We start from the raw sequence: 14,506 nt of genomic DNA, 5'->3' as shown, positions 1-14,506 counted from the left end.
GGTTTCTTGTTTTGCTTTGTCTCGCTTTGTAGTTTGTTTGTTTGTTTGCTCATTTAACAAAGGGCTTGTCTTTTCCTTGAACCTTTGGGACTCATTTTAAAACATTCCAAGTGCTGTATTTACAGACGGGTTCTTATTGCACAGGGTTTTGCTTTTACCTATTGTAACGCTGATTTTCTTTATTAAAGAGGAATATGGCAAATGCCCAAAATATAACAGGACAATAAGCCAGTCTTGGAAGAATACCTTATTTGGGGCAACTTTCCTTTTATTACTGTTCTATAGTAGATCATGTCCTGGTGTCTGTTTCTGTGCTCAGTTTTGCAGGACTGTAAAACATAAGGGATATAACCTCTCTGTGTCTCTCCCGTTGAGGCTGTTGCTGCATACTGGTGGGTTAAGTTACTTGTTTTTCCACTGAGTGGCTCAGGCTGCCTGCTGTAATGTGCTACTCTCTCATTGGATGCAGAGCCTTGAATTAAAAACCAGCATCAATTGTGGAGGTGGTGCTTTTAGTTCTACTTTCACAAGTAAGGGAATGAAGGATTTGTTGCCAGGATCCAGATTAATAAGGGAATTCCTGGTTATTTTGTTGCTCTCATCACCTCTTGCCACCTACCATTCAGAGATAGTCAGCCTGCACACTTTACCACCAGCCTGCTGCGGAAGGAGCAGCTGCGCAGCACTGGTGGTAACGATTTAAATTGTTCCCTTTTGCACTCTGGTTTTAATCCAGTGCGGAAAAGTGCTGGCCAAAAATAATGGCAGCAAGAAGACTGTTAGAATGATGTGCTTGTAAAAGTACCTGAGCTGGAAAGCACTGTGCTAGCACAGCTCCTCATAGAGAGCCTTTCACCAAAAATGAACAAAATATAATAGATACTGAAGGTAGTCTGGGATTTGTTTTAAACTGCATGTATCTCTGAAATAAGATATTTATTCTGAAAACTAGGATGGCCCAGTGTCAGATACGTATGATACAGTGCATCTCGGTGTAGTTTAGACAGCAGAATAGACTTACGGGACTTACATTAAACAAAAGTAGTATTATTTCCTTAGTAACATGAAGCAACCAAACTGAGGTGTTCTGGGTTTTTTTGTTATTCTTGAATAATGATTCACACAAAAAAAATGATGAAATAACAAACATTAAGACCTTTAAGTTTCATTAAAGCAACAGATACTCTCTGTAAGTAAAATTATGTTTTAAACTTTCCCTTTTCCCTCTTCTCTTTATTTTACCCATAAGTGTATCTCTGCTTTTATGTTGTGTACTACTGTTTTGGTTACCTGAAGCTTTCCTTATTCTTTAATTAAAATACAGAGTTTGTATCAGACTAGGAAATTATGCAAATTATGTTAGTTTACAGAAATAATACCAAATGACCATAAAAAGTGTATATAACCATAATAGATATTTGTAAGCTACTTGAAGCTGAGTTTGTAGGTTGCTGCTGTGTGGGGAAAACATCCCAGCCCTGTGGTGCCAGTGCAGGACCGGGCCTAGTCTGAATGTATGTGAGAGCAGAAAACACAGCGAGTGAGATTAAAAAGTGACTAAAAAGCTGCCAACTTGCCAGGTATGTTGACACACCTCAAAAAGCTTCTTTCTGTCCATCCTTGCTTGGCAGAGGCCAAGACAGAAGCAGGAATATATATATTAAGTATTAGATTCATGCCTTCCATAGCAGTAGTATCGATGTTGTTTACTTTAAAATTAGAAGAGTAATGTGAAATATCCAGAAAAAGATTGTATGAGAGCCACTCCAAAAGTAATTTCTCCTGTTTTATGATGTTGGCCAATGCATCAGAGGCAAACAGCGATGGAATGGCAGACGGGGTTGAACCTTCGCCTGACACAGAAGTGCAGATGAAGCAAAGGTGTTAAACTGAATTCAAGGTTGCAGACAGCAGAGATGTGGTAGGACAAGGGGGAATGGTTTTAAACTGAGACAGGGGAGGTTGAGGTTGGATCTTAGGAGGAAGTTTTTCACCCAGAGGGTGGTGAAACACTGGAACAGGTTGCCCAAGGAGGCTGTGGATGCCCCATCACTGGAGGCATTTAAGGCCAGGCTGGATGTGGCTCTGGGCAGCCTGGTTTGGTGGCTGGTGACTGTGCATATAGCAGGGGGTTGGAACTGGATGAGCACTGTGGGCCTTTGCAGCCCAGGCCGTTCTGTGGAATACAAGCCCTGTTCCAGACTGCCGTGCACAGCTGGTGCAGATGTTTACAAACACAGCATGAAGGCTCTTGTTCATAGCTGGTGAGAATGTCTAGCTAATGGTGGTGACTGCATTGAAAAATAGTGATTTGTAGCTCAGAATTTGATCTATTAAATGAAGTTACAGTACTCCTAATATGTATTGTGGTTTCCATGAAAACAAGTAGGAGGAATTACTTTTGGAGAGACATGCAGGTAAACAATACACAGCACAAATAACCCAATCGGTACTCTGAAGATGTTGATCATATCCATTAAGTAAGAAAGTTTCCAAAATAGGGTTATTTCCCACAAATGTAGTTCTAGGCTAATCTTCATTTTCTTTTTCTCCCCCATTTTTCTTCTAGAGATTATTGAGAAGAATCTTCCTAAGGCCAAGTACTGTTGCTTCTTTGTTCTCAAGTGTCTAGGAAAAAGGACAATATTACAAATCATACATAGAATCATAGAACCATAGAATCATAGAATTTCTCAGGTTGGAAAAGACCTTAAAGATCATCAAGTCCAACCCAAGCATCCTACCCTAACTAACAGCCCTTTGCTAAATCATGTCCCTGAGCACCACATCCAGACATTTTCAAACACATCCAGGGATGGTAACTCAACCACCTCCCTGGGGAGCCCATTCCAGTGCTTAACAGCCCTTTCTGTAAATGTAACATAAATTTACATAAAATGTAAATATAACAGAAAGGTTTTAATCTAAGGGAATTTGAATAAGGAATTAAGTGATGTATCTACCAGTATAGCAAATAAACTGAAATAGGACTGTTGTTTGGCTTACAGTAATAACAATTTTGAACAAATTTTTTATAAGGAAGGGAAGTGTCTGCTTTCTCTGTCTAAATAGAAACAACAAGCTGCAAATTTCAGATCGAGACACAGTCACTGAGGTCTTGACCCAGTGACCATGAACTTGATGAGTTTGCCACCAGTTTCAGCTGGAGCAGGACATGGTCCTGAGTGTTTTGAGGATATCATGGCTCTGATGACATGCTCTGAGAGTCACACTGTGTGTCCAACTTTGCCATTTTACTGTTTTGGGAGACATTAAAGGTATTCTCTACAAAACAAAATGCCATTTTCACTTTTTGTTTATTTTTTTTAGTTAGTTAGTTACTTTCATACATTGCTACACTTTGTAATACAGTATTTCTTTCCTCTGATGTTTCTCAGATATGTGAGTCTGCAAGAGGCAGAGAAGTTGTACAGTCTCAACAGAGACTGAAACTTTATTTCTCTGAAATAATTATTATAGATAAATATTATTCTGAAATTGAAAATGTTGACTTTTGCATTCATTCACATTCTATAGCCCAGCTCTACCTGACGTACAAGTGTTTGTAAGATAAGCTGTTAAGGGAGGTTCTGTTTTCCCTTGAATTGGAAAATTAGCAATATCTTGTATTCACATGGAGTAGTTTTGCCTGCCTCTTATATTTTATTTGCTATTTATACTGTTCTTCCATTATACAAAGTCCTTAAGGATGTGCCACGGGAAAAAAAGCACCAGCTGTCACTCTAGTAACCTTGAAGCTCTCTGTTGAAGAAAAGCTGATGAATGAGAAATCACAGAAATGGAGCTAGACTATAAGAAAAAAGTAGATGTAGAGAGAAGAGCTAGCAGTGTTTTGTACTTAGAATTGGGAAGGGTCCCTTTGAAAACAGTAGCTTCAGCGAGTTCTCTGTTTCTTGATCAGAAAAGACAGATGGCAGAAACATAAGTGTGCAAAAGTCTCTTTGAGGGGAGACGTGAGTGGGAGGAAACCTGTTAAGGATATCAAACCAGTATGACTAATACATTAAAATGTATAAAAAAATTCATAACACTAAACAGTTTCTTGTTATTAGAGAGAGTTGTGGGGGTCGGATACCTTTTGGTTTGATGTTGAAACAAGAAAATTGGTTCTTCCAGGAAGAGCTGAAAAAGGGACAAAAAGAGAAAAGTCTTCCTGTTTTTGAGGATGCCTGACAAAGCGCATAGCAATGGAATACAAAAGGCCTTGTTCTAATTGAATTACAAACTGTGTAATAGTTTAAACTGCACCAGCTGGTCTTATGAAGCTACCATATTCCTTGGAGACATGTTCTTGGATTCTCTTAAGAACCTTACTAGGCCAGTTCAACATTGCATTCAGAGTCTTTGTGCTGAAATAGCAAGATGTATAGCTTAACAACTTGATCTTTATTAAACAATGAAGCTACAGTGAAGTAAAGCACATGGTGTTTGTGCTTGTGTGTGTTTAACTTACATTAATTTGTATCATAGCAGAATCTTTCTCCCTGTGTCAGTTCCTCTGCTGTTTGTTGCTTTAAGTTGTCAGATAGGGTACCGTCACAGCCCTTTAGTTACCCCACTGTTTAATGTGGTTGTAAGTCACATGACAGCTCTGTTCTAAACTTCTTAATTAGTAAGTTGTGTTCTTTATCAATTCACTGCTGATCAGACCATCAAAACTGAGGCATAGGAGGTTAGTGAGGCTCTGTAATGTAACTGCGATCAACTGTGCAACAGAATTAAACTTGCACCAGAGAAATAAATAACTAACTCGTTCAGTTGATCACAAGGTTGATTTTAGATTATTTAGAAGTAGATTGCTAGCTGTGCATTTAGGGCAAATCAAACACTGAATGACAAACTGTCAGCTAAGCTAGAACCATGTTTGACTGCTTAAGCTTTGCGTGGAAGGCTAATGAGGGTGTAGTCATTATGAACACGCTGACTAAAAGTAGCTGTTTCTTTGAAAACATATGGAGTTTATAGGTTCCTTAAAACTTTTTTATTCTGCTAATTGTGTTTTTTTTCTTAGTTTCAAATAAAGTTTTTAATAGGATTTTGTTTTGTTTTAATGGACAAAGTTGTTGATCCTACACAGGCATGGTGATATTCATTTCTTTAAGCAAAGATTCCTGTAACATTTAAGCATTTGGTAAAGCTTTGTATGAAGTGACTTAGTTCCTGTATGTCAGAATTTGCAGCTGTATAACTCTGGGTTATGTATACCACTGAGAGCATTCTTCAAGTTTATAACATCATTTGTGAATACATCATCCTTGGTTCTCTCCCTTTTAATGCTGCAGTGAGGGAACATACTGATCATAGTCAGGTGTATCCTATCATATCAAAGTAACAGCACAGGTTACCTTAATAAAGTCTGAATTTCAGACATGAGCCTTGTTGTCTGATATATGGATGCATATGTACCTTCCTCTGAAAACAGATTTTTAAGGTGCAAATATTCTTCATTAATTTAACATACTGCCTTCTGAAAATCTGAATTCTAATTGTTACTAATGAAGTATCTTGCAATATAAATGCTAAAGTACGTGTCTTAGTGGGCAGAGTGAGACTCTGTGAAGTCTAGATTTACTGTGAGATCTAAATTTGTTCTCATACTTGAGGTACCTATACATCCCATGGAAAGAGTGTATAACATATATTTGTGATATGAGCAATGTAGTGTACAGTAAAGGCATTGCTGTGGTGGAGAGGTACTGTCCTGTGTCTTTGGAAATCTGTTTGTGGGACACAAAAGCTGACACCATCTGCTTTCTCATGCTGTCTGAGGGTACCTCAAGCCGGTGGATCTAGACACTACCAGTGCTATCACAACCTGTTGGAAAGCCTTCCCTTTCACCTTTTTAAGTTATTTACTTGATGTTTGTTTGTTTGCTTTTTTTCCTGTTTTACAGTACTCTATAACTTCTCTGAAGACTATCCCAGAATTATGTAGAAGGTGTGATTCACAAAATGAAGACCGACCAGGTATGATCCCCACTTCTGTCCACCCATCACTTTCAAGGCTGCTTTTTATCACGTACAACTTGGCAACAGTTTCTTCTTGGCAGTACTCTATTGTTTTGTTTTCTCTCATTTTTGTACAGCTTTCTGGAAACATGACTTTTTTTTTTTTTCTTTTTTTTTCTTTTTTTTTTTCTTTTTCTTTTTTTTTTTTTTTATTTCAACAGATGTTAGTTCATTAAAAGGAAAAAAAAAAAGAAGTTCCAAAAAAAGATTTGGCTGCATACAGATAAGTGTTGGGCTTCATCTCAGCAGCTCAAAACCACAGTATATGCAACAATTTACTTGAAAACCTGAGAAACCATTGGTGACAAGATGTAATAATGTAGGCGCCAATGAAAAAATGTTGGATACATTTACTACCCATATGGCCACGACCAGTTTGAGGGATGATGTTTTGCCAGAGTCTGAAACTGTATCAAGGATGCTGCATGATAGAATCTACTCTAAGGCATACTGTAATAGTTAAGATTAAAGCAGAGTTTTTGAGTTTAATAGTGTAAACTAAATGAAGAATCATGGCATATAGATGAGAACCAGCTGGGGACCTTTCGTCCTCCTGCCCTCCCCCTGATAAAAAGTGCATTCAGTGCTATTTTTCACTCTGTTAATCAGATTAATCCCCTTTTGTTTTTGTCTTCCTGATGGAGGAGAAACGAATTGGTGAGAGAGCATTTTTGTTGAGCTATGAAAAGTTTATTGTGCTTTCATTTGATGTTTTAATTGAATTTTCATTAACGTTGTTGAATCAGAAAGATTTTTATAACAGAAAGGGCAGATGTGGAATTTGTGGGATGATAGAAGACTTCAGGAGCTGTGCTATACTTTGACAAACTTCTTGATTTCCTTTCAGAGTACTGTAGATTTCCAAGGTGTGTTACTAAGCTGAATCTTTACAGAGCTAGTTCCTCTGCTAGAGTTATAAAATCCTGGTCTTTGTAGCCCTGCACTGCTCTAAGTAGCAGAGGGAAGTTTTCCTCCCCAAACTTTTATGTAGAGTTTTTACCCACACCTGGGGACAGTGGTGATTGTGCTCCCAGAGTTACCTCTTGTAAGCAGAGATGTGAGGAATAAGGGAGACGACCCCCAGTCTGCCCACTACCACAGTTCTCTCTGTCCCATCTGTGCCCCATCTTTCCTCTGCCCTCCCCACTTTCATCCCACATCCCTGCTGTCCCTCTCTCATGTCCTTGCCACTACCCTCACTCCTGTTCTCACACTGTGTACATCCTCTGCCCTACCTGCTTCTCCTCAAAGGTTGTCTTTGCTGTTTTCTCCTCACCATCATCCCCACCATTCTCCTCCCCAATGTTCAGCACTCTCCTTGCTTCCTGTATTCCATTCTCAGTGCACATAACTTCCCTGTTCATTTTCTCTCACAATGTGTTAGTATTATCGTTATTAACAGCTGATCATTTGGTGGCACGGCATTATATCATCTTTTCATAAAGGGTTAAAGGGTTATTCATGTGCTCAGTCACTTCAAGTGCAAGGTGAACAAGATAAAGAAAGTAAGAATAGCCCCTGAGAAACACTATGCTCTTTGTTCTGTTCATGGGTACTGCTCAACCACAGTGGCAACATCTCTGCCTGCTCTCAGGAAGAAAAATGTCTTCTTTTTAGAGTAAAATGCTGACAGATAGCAGGATGAAGCATTGGTTGTGAGCTCTTCCTTAAAACCATGGGATACTGACAGTTATTGTGTAGATCTGTTGTTTCATGATTGCCTCTGCAGTCAGACGATTTTCAATGATGATTTTAATTACATCTCCACTCATCCATTGCCTTGAAAAGGAGCTGGCAGAAGTAAATACAGGCATTGCTGGAAGACAGTAGCAGTGCTGGGGAGTCTGCCAGTAGAAGTTAATTCAGAGCTTTGTGTATAATTCTGGAGTCAAAAAAGCAGGTCTTTAGCACTGATAGTAATATTGGAAAACTGGAAGCCGAACTGAAATCTGTTGTGTGTTTTTTTGTTGGTTTTTGTTTGTTTTTTTTTTCACTCTACTTATCACTTGTGAGCTTATGGATTGGAAAATGGTACTAAAAGTCAATTTATTTTTTTCTTAATCACTGAATAGAAGCACATGGGGTTGTACAGGAGGATATTACTTTACATCCCTGCACAGACTTCACTGAAAGGTCAGTGGAACTGCATCAGTAAGCACTGTGTTAGGCTCAATCTGTTGACTGTTCACGTTACTTCTGATGCAGCTTCCTGCCTTCATAGACCGTTAAGAAAGTACCACAGATAATTGTAGAACTCTACAATAATCAAATAATCATTTCTTAAAAGGAATTTAAGTATAATGTGTTAGTTGTCAGACTAGATATGCCAGGAACTGAAAGGCCTAAAAAAAACAATGGCCTTTTTCAGCCTTAGCTCAGAAAAGAGACTTGGTACACTAAGGCAATTAAGCAAGAAGTTTCAATTTTAATGTGTACATAAATACAAAGGTAATCATTTTCATCACAAGATTGATTTAACAAATTTAAAGGTCACTTCCTCTTTCTGGAATTAGATTTTTTTAAACTATATGGCTGATTATATGGAGGTATAACTGTTCCTTGTTCTCAGGTAAGTTTAGTAAATAGCCCTGTAAGTACCATTGTTTTTTTTCACATTTGAACTAAACATCAAATAAAGTGTTAGTAAGATACGAAAGCGTTTGATTACATTTTCCAAATTGCTTGAAACACTTCTAATCCTAGGAAAACATACCAGTGTCTACCAGGCAGTATCTTTGCACATCCATCACCTGTAAACTTTCCATCAGGGTTTTTATTTTATTTTATTTTATTTTATTTTATTTTATTTTATTTTATTTTATTTTATTTTATTTTATTTTATTTTATTTTATTTTATTTTATTTTATTTTATTTTATTTTATTTTTGCTGTTTCTTTTTGTCTCTTACCTTTGGTCAAATTTCTTGTTCTTTTAGGTGAGGACAGGTTAAAAAGTCAGAAAGATTACTTTCCTCTGTGTGGTCCTTCCTCCCCACACTCACTCTGCCTTCTCCCCTCCCTTTCTATACTGGCTAGCTGTCAGTGCGGGAGGGTGCTCTGTGCAAGATGCATGTGGAAGCTGTGCAATGCAATCTCAGCACTGACTTCTCTGTGTCCTTCCTCTGAGTGAGGGAGTTTTGACTCAGGGATATTCCAGGGGACTCCTGGAACCAAAGTATGTCTGCCAGTGACCCAAGATTACAAGGTTAAAGGATTTCAGAATGGGGGAGAAGCTGTAGGCCAAAGGTGTAGGTGTAGGATTCATAGGCCAAATCCCGTTTTACTCACAATAATGTGAGATTGAGGATTATCAGCTTTTCTTCCATCATGCTTCAAGAGAATGAACTCCACAGCTGGAACAGTAACCACTGGTTACTATGGTTATTATTCTGGTATTGTTATTAACTGGTATTATTATTGTTGTTGTTGTTATTATGGTTATTAACTGGTATTGTTCTTCTTCAGAAACAGAGAATTAAATACTATAATTTAAGTATCAACCCAGCTTTTATTTATTTATTTATTTATTTTTTCCTGAAATGAAGTGTTAGCTGGCCTGCCCATTGATTTCTGGCAGCAGAAATCAGTCCTTTATGCTTCTGCTATTAAGCATGAAATTGCTTGCTTTCTCTCTTAGCGGGATTTCTATGACCGCTTGAACAAACGGTTCAAGACATCTCATGGAATCATAGAATATTCTGAGTTTGAAGTTGTCCTCAGGGAGGATCATCAAGTCTAACATCTGTTTTTCAACAGACTTCCATGAACCATATCATTGTGCTGAAGAATATTCTGTCAGCTACAGTGACTTTCGATTGTCCTTAAATGTCCAACTCAAACAGGAACAGCATTTCACCTTGGGTCTTTTTTTGCTTATAGATAAAATCAAGTTCATCTTTATTGCCCAAAAGTTATCTTACTTACTCAAAGCCACCACTACAAACTCATGAAAAAGTTCAAAAGATAGGTTTTCTATTTAACAGAATAAAATTAGTATAAAAAATGCTAAGGAACATAATATGGCAGACAATTTCTATCTCAAGCTCTTGGTTTTTAACTATAACAAAAAAGTGAAATTTGATTCTGAGGCAAAGTATTTATTCATTGAGACTCTTATTAATGTTTGTGTGACCTGGAAAATATGTACTGTTATTTAAAATGATAAATTATTAATTATCCTTGTTTCTGTACTTTCTAGACCCTTGCTTTCTTTTCATCCTGCTTAAATGGGAACAATTCCACATTCATTTTTATCAGCGTAGGGTTATTCTTTAATTCAGACTCTCCTGCCTTTGAGATTACATTAAAGAAGTCTAAAATGCACTCTTGAAGGTTATTAATATATTAAAACTGTAAAACAGTGCCACCTTCTGTTAAAATTGTTAAAATATTATTATTTCAGTTATATTAATGCAATCATAATAGATAGTTATTCAGAATTAGCTTTTATTATATAGTGGTATGCAAGGGAGATACCTTTCTCCTCTTCTTGGAGCTTCCATATCGCTGCTACTGTTGGAGATGAGTGAATGTTAAGCAGTGTGAGAAATTTTCTAAAAACTTTCCTCGTGTAGACAACACCTTGCTGTCTGCATATGAAATCAGAATCTCGGTGCTCTAGATGGATCTGGAATGAGTACAAGATTTAACTGATTCAAGATGCTCTGTTGAAGTCATACTGCAAGGAAGATAGTCAGGTATTTATTTCAGAGGACAGTAAAATTCCCAATGTGAACCTTTTTATATATATAGTGACCCCAAATAACTATAGAGGGATGCAGTGCTATTAAAAAAAATAGGTATGGGCAGTTCTCAGTGGTAATCTCAGGCTTCTTTAATGGTGATGAGTTAAAGCAGAGTTAACTCCCAAGTTTTCATTGTAAAGTAGGAAGTATTTGAAATAAAGTCACTTGAATGCATTCATCCTCTGGTGGCAACAGAGCCAGCCTAGCAAAATTTGCTCTTGTGAACAATCATAGCCTAAATGTTAAAGAAGCCCTTCATTGTATTCTCAGCAAGAGCAGGGAGTATCTCCCTGTATTTTCAAATACTGAGTGGAAAGCTTTTGTGGCAAAAGCTGTCTCTTCTTTTGTTATATCTCAGTTTTACACATTATTTCCAGTCTTGCTGCTACCTGCAAAAAGGAATTGTTCTTCCAGGGTCATTACATCTTCCTTTACAGAATAACTAAGTCAGAAGGCAAATCTGAAGGGTATTTAGTCCAACTTCCTGCTCAGAGTAGGTCCAGTTACAACAGCTTGCTCAAGGATCTATTGTCCAGATGGCTCCTACAATAAAGAACCAGGATACTTGGAGAAAGTGTTATTAGGAAAGCAATCATAGTAATAACCGTATTCAACTTCAGAACTTCGTAGATCTTTGAAAGACCAACTAGGTATGATTAAATAAGGAGATAGCCTTGCCATATTGTAGGACTATCAAATTCAGAGCTCAAGCAAAATACTGTTCTCCATTACTCACAATTTTCGTTCTGTTTTCTGACTGTGTGGATATGGATTTTACAGAAAGCAAAGGCTGAAGTACAGAAAATTTAAAGTTACCACAGTCTGGCTCAGGTCACCAGGCAAACACAGCATTAGTGTCACTGATGACTGATAACTGTTTGGATAAGAAGAAGTCATGCAGTTCTTCTGCTGGACAGTGGTTCGACACAGCCAACCATAAGATCCTGCTGTCTATCCTAATAGCCAACTAAAAGGGCTCCATGGTGATATAAGATCATAATGAGGATCACCACTTGCCACCCACAGAAGAAGAGGAATGATTTAATACACCTTTTCAGTCACATTAAACAGAGGTCTATCTGTCTAATGAACTAGTAGAACAACATGGATTCAGTGCCAGTTAGTGACCCTTATCTTTACAGCCATTTCCTGCCTGCCTGTACCACTGCCCGTTTTATATCCCAGCTTTTCAATAGTAGCAGTCATGTCTGCAGACTGTTAGTCAAATCATTAATAAAATGAGACCGTGGTGATGGTGACAGAAACACACTTTTAGAGGTTTGTCCATTTCATCAGATCCACCAGTCAGTGTCCCACAGAGGTGAACTGTTCTGGGTTCTCTGTTTGGTGGATCCATGGTGTTCTCATGTGGATCATCTACAAACACTCCGCATTATGGTCAGTTTCATTTGGACATGTAGTGTTTGGTATACAACCCTTAGTTATCTTCTTGTGTTACAAGTGCTGTAAACATCAGGAACCCATCAGCAGTTAAAGAATGTTACTGAGCCCTTATGCCAGGGAGATGGGCTCTTCTTTGAACTTCAGAAGTGAATTTCATCTGTAGTTTCCCTAGAGACCTGAAGTAAAATATTTCTCTTTGTTATTTTCAAGTCAAGACAAGACTGCAGTCAAGACTGGATGCAGGTTGCATGTATCCCAGCTCTACCCTCTTAATTGCCCATCCAAATTCATCTGTGCCTTGGCTAGTCTTGATGGCTGGACAAAAGTCATATTGTTACTCTTGTTTTTCCACAGGTGTTCATGTATCAGGTAAAACTCTCCATCGTAGATCTACACACCCTCAATACATAAATAACATTGAAAAATACTCTGAAGTCAACAGATGCTTCCCATTGGAAACTTGTTACAAGGATCTCTCTTGGCAAATTCCTAAAATCAAATATGACAACGGAATTGAATTGCCAGAGCAGTTCCTTTCACATCACCCTTTTCCTAATTATTTGCCCACCACAGTTCTAGAGTGCCACTAAGTGAATGAAATGGTAAATATGCCCTCAGGCTTCTTTATTCAAATCTTGTGTTTTCTCTTTCTCAAGACAAGCACAGAGCATAATATACGGTGAAGAACTACTTTCACAAATTCAACCCTTCCAGATTTTCCTCAGATACTATTTCCTTCCATGTCAAGGAAAATTTTCAGTATCTCAGGTTTACCAGACCTACACTTATATACTGATAATGGTGAAAAGTCTTCCCAGTTTTTCCGTTCCTCTCCTTGTTTCCTACATTAGTACAACAGTGGGATCATGCAAGTCTCTCAAGTTAGTGATTAAAAGTTAAGGAAAAAAAAAAGATAACACCGTTGGGAAAAAGAATTAATTTTGTCATCACCATTTTTACATTTGAAATATTGGTGCATGGAAGAGATATGGCTTATCCAAGAATATACCAGAACTATTTGTCACATTCTGGAATCACGTTGGCCGTTCCACTTTTCTGGTCCACTGCTTTAAGCTCAAGACATCTTTTATTGCTGTTTATAAAAGAACCAAACTGTATTTATTTGACCCAGACATTCAGTGGCCCTTGTCCGAGTTCATAAGTGTGGAGAAATAAATAAGAGGCTTTTCCTCAGGAGCAATGTTGAAGACCATGCACATACCTCCCGCTGTACTGGTGTTTTGGAAGGCACAGACATTGCTTGCTTTTGCTTTCTCCATGAGCAAACAACTGAAAACAGAATGGAGGAGTGTCCAGCAATGCCCTGCTCCACTCTGACCAATGTTCTCAGTGTTTTGTAAGGGAAAAGAAACCATGCTGTAAGTGCCTAAACAGTAACACAAAGCGTACAGCATCCAAGTGCTTTCCTCCCTACTGCTTATGTGGTTTGGTGCCATATTCTGATTTTTTATTAAGTGCAGCATAAATTCATCAGCCCAGTTAAGCACGGAACGCATTCATAAGCTGGTAGAAATGTTGGTAATTGTTCTTGGTGTCCCAGTTTGTTTTTCTGGAGATAGCATTTATAAAGAGGTGCTCCTCCAATATGCTGGGAAGAAAAACAACGAGTAAATGAAATTGCTTTGCTCCACTCTATTTGTGATGGAATAAAACAGAAATAAATGACTGTGCAGTGGTCCAGGGTAGATTTGTGACAAAGGTCATAGCTTCTTTGTAGTGTCTGATCTAACAGTTTTATCAACGGTGGTTTCTGTAAATGCTTGTTATTAAGGTTAGAAAGTGGGATAAGCAAAGCAGCAAAATAAATGTAAGCTTATAGAAAGTGACGACAAACAAAATGTTGATGCCTTTCCCTCTGTCTAGACCCCGGTGTTGAAAACAGTGTTTTCATAAAACTCAGACAGAATTCATTTCCATACTGAGTGCTTAATAGTTCCTGTCAGAACAAAACAGCTGGGAAACATATGGTATCCATTTGCCTGTATCACTTGGAAAAAATTTCACATGTAAATAAAACCAACATAAAAGTGTAGGCCTTTGAACCTAGAATCTTATACAATACATAAATAAGTCAGTACAGTGCGTTCTTTGTATTGGCCCACAAAGTTACATGCCTTCTGATTATCATTATTTTTATTTCTTTTTCGGAAATGTATTCTTAAGCACTTCCAAAAGTATTAAGGTAATTTTCAGACATCCGTAACTACTAAGCTGTGCTAATCTTTCACTTCAAACATTAATGCTGCACTGAAAGCATATATATCTGTTTCCTTAGGAAGGTGTTCATGGCAAATTGTGTGTTTTGAC

At 37.8% G+C, this 14,506-nt stretch overlaps 1 protein-coding gene across 1 annotated transcript in view; it reads left to right on the top strand.

Annotated features, from left to right (window-relative positions):
* The window catches only part of SNCAIP (synuclein alpha interacting protein), an 81,343-nt gene that overhangs the window by 32,295 nt on the left and 34,542 nt on the right, over positions 1–14,506 (top strand). Inside the window, exon 3 of the mRNA XM_072360280.1 lies at positions 5,916–5,988. Within this exon, the coding sequence (XP_072216381.1) occupies positions 5,916–5,988 (73 nt within the window). The remainder of the gene's footprint in view (positions 1–5,915; positions 5,989–14,506) is intronic.

Source organism: Excalfactoria chinensis, chromosome Z (genome assembly GCF_039878825.1).
Source record: "Excalfactoria chinensis isolate bCotChi1 chromosome Z, bCotChi1.hap2, whole genome shotgun sequence".
Taxonomy (NCBI): Eukaryota; Metazoa; Chordata; class Aves; order Galliformes; family Phasianidae; genus Excalfactoria; species Excalfactoria chinensis.
This window is presented reverse-complemented; position numbering and strand designations above follow the sequence as displayed.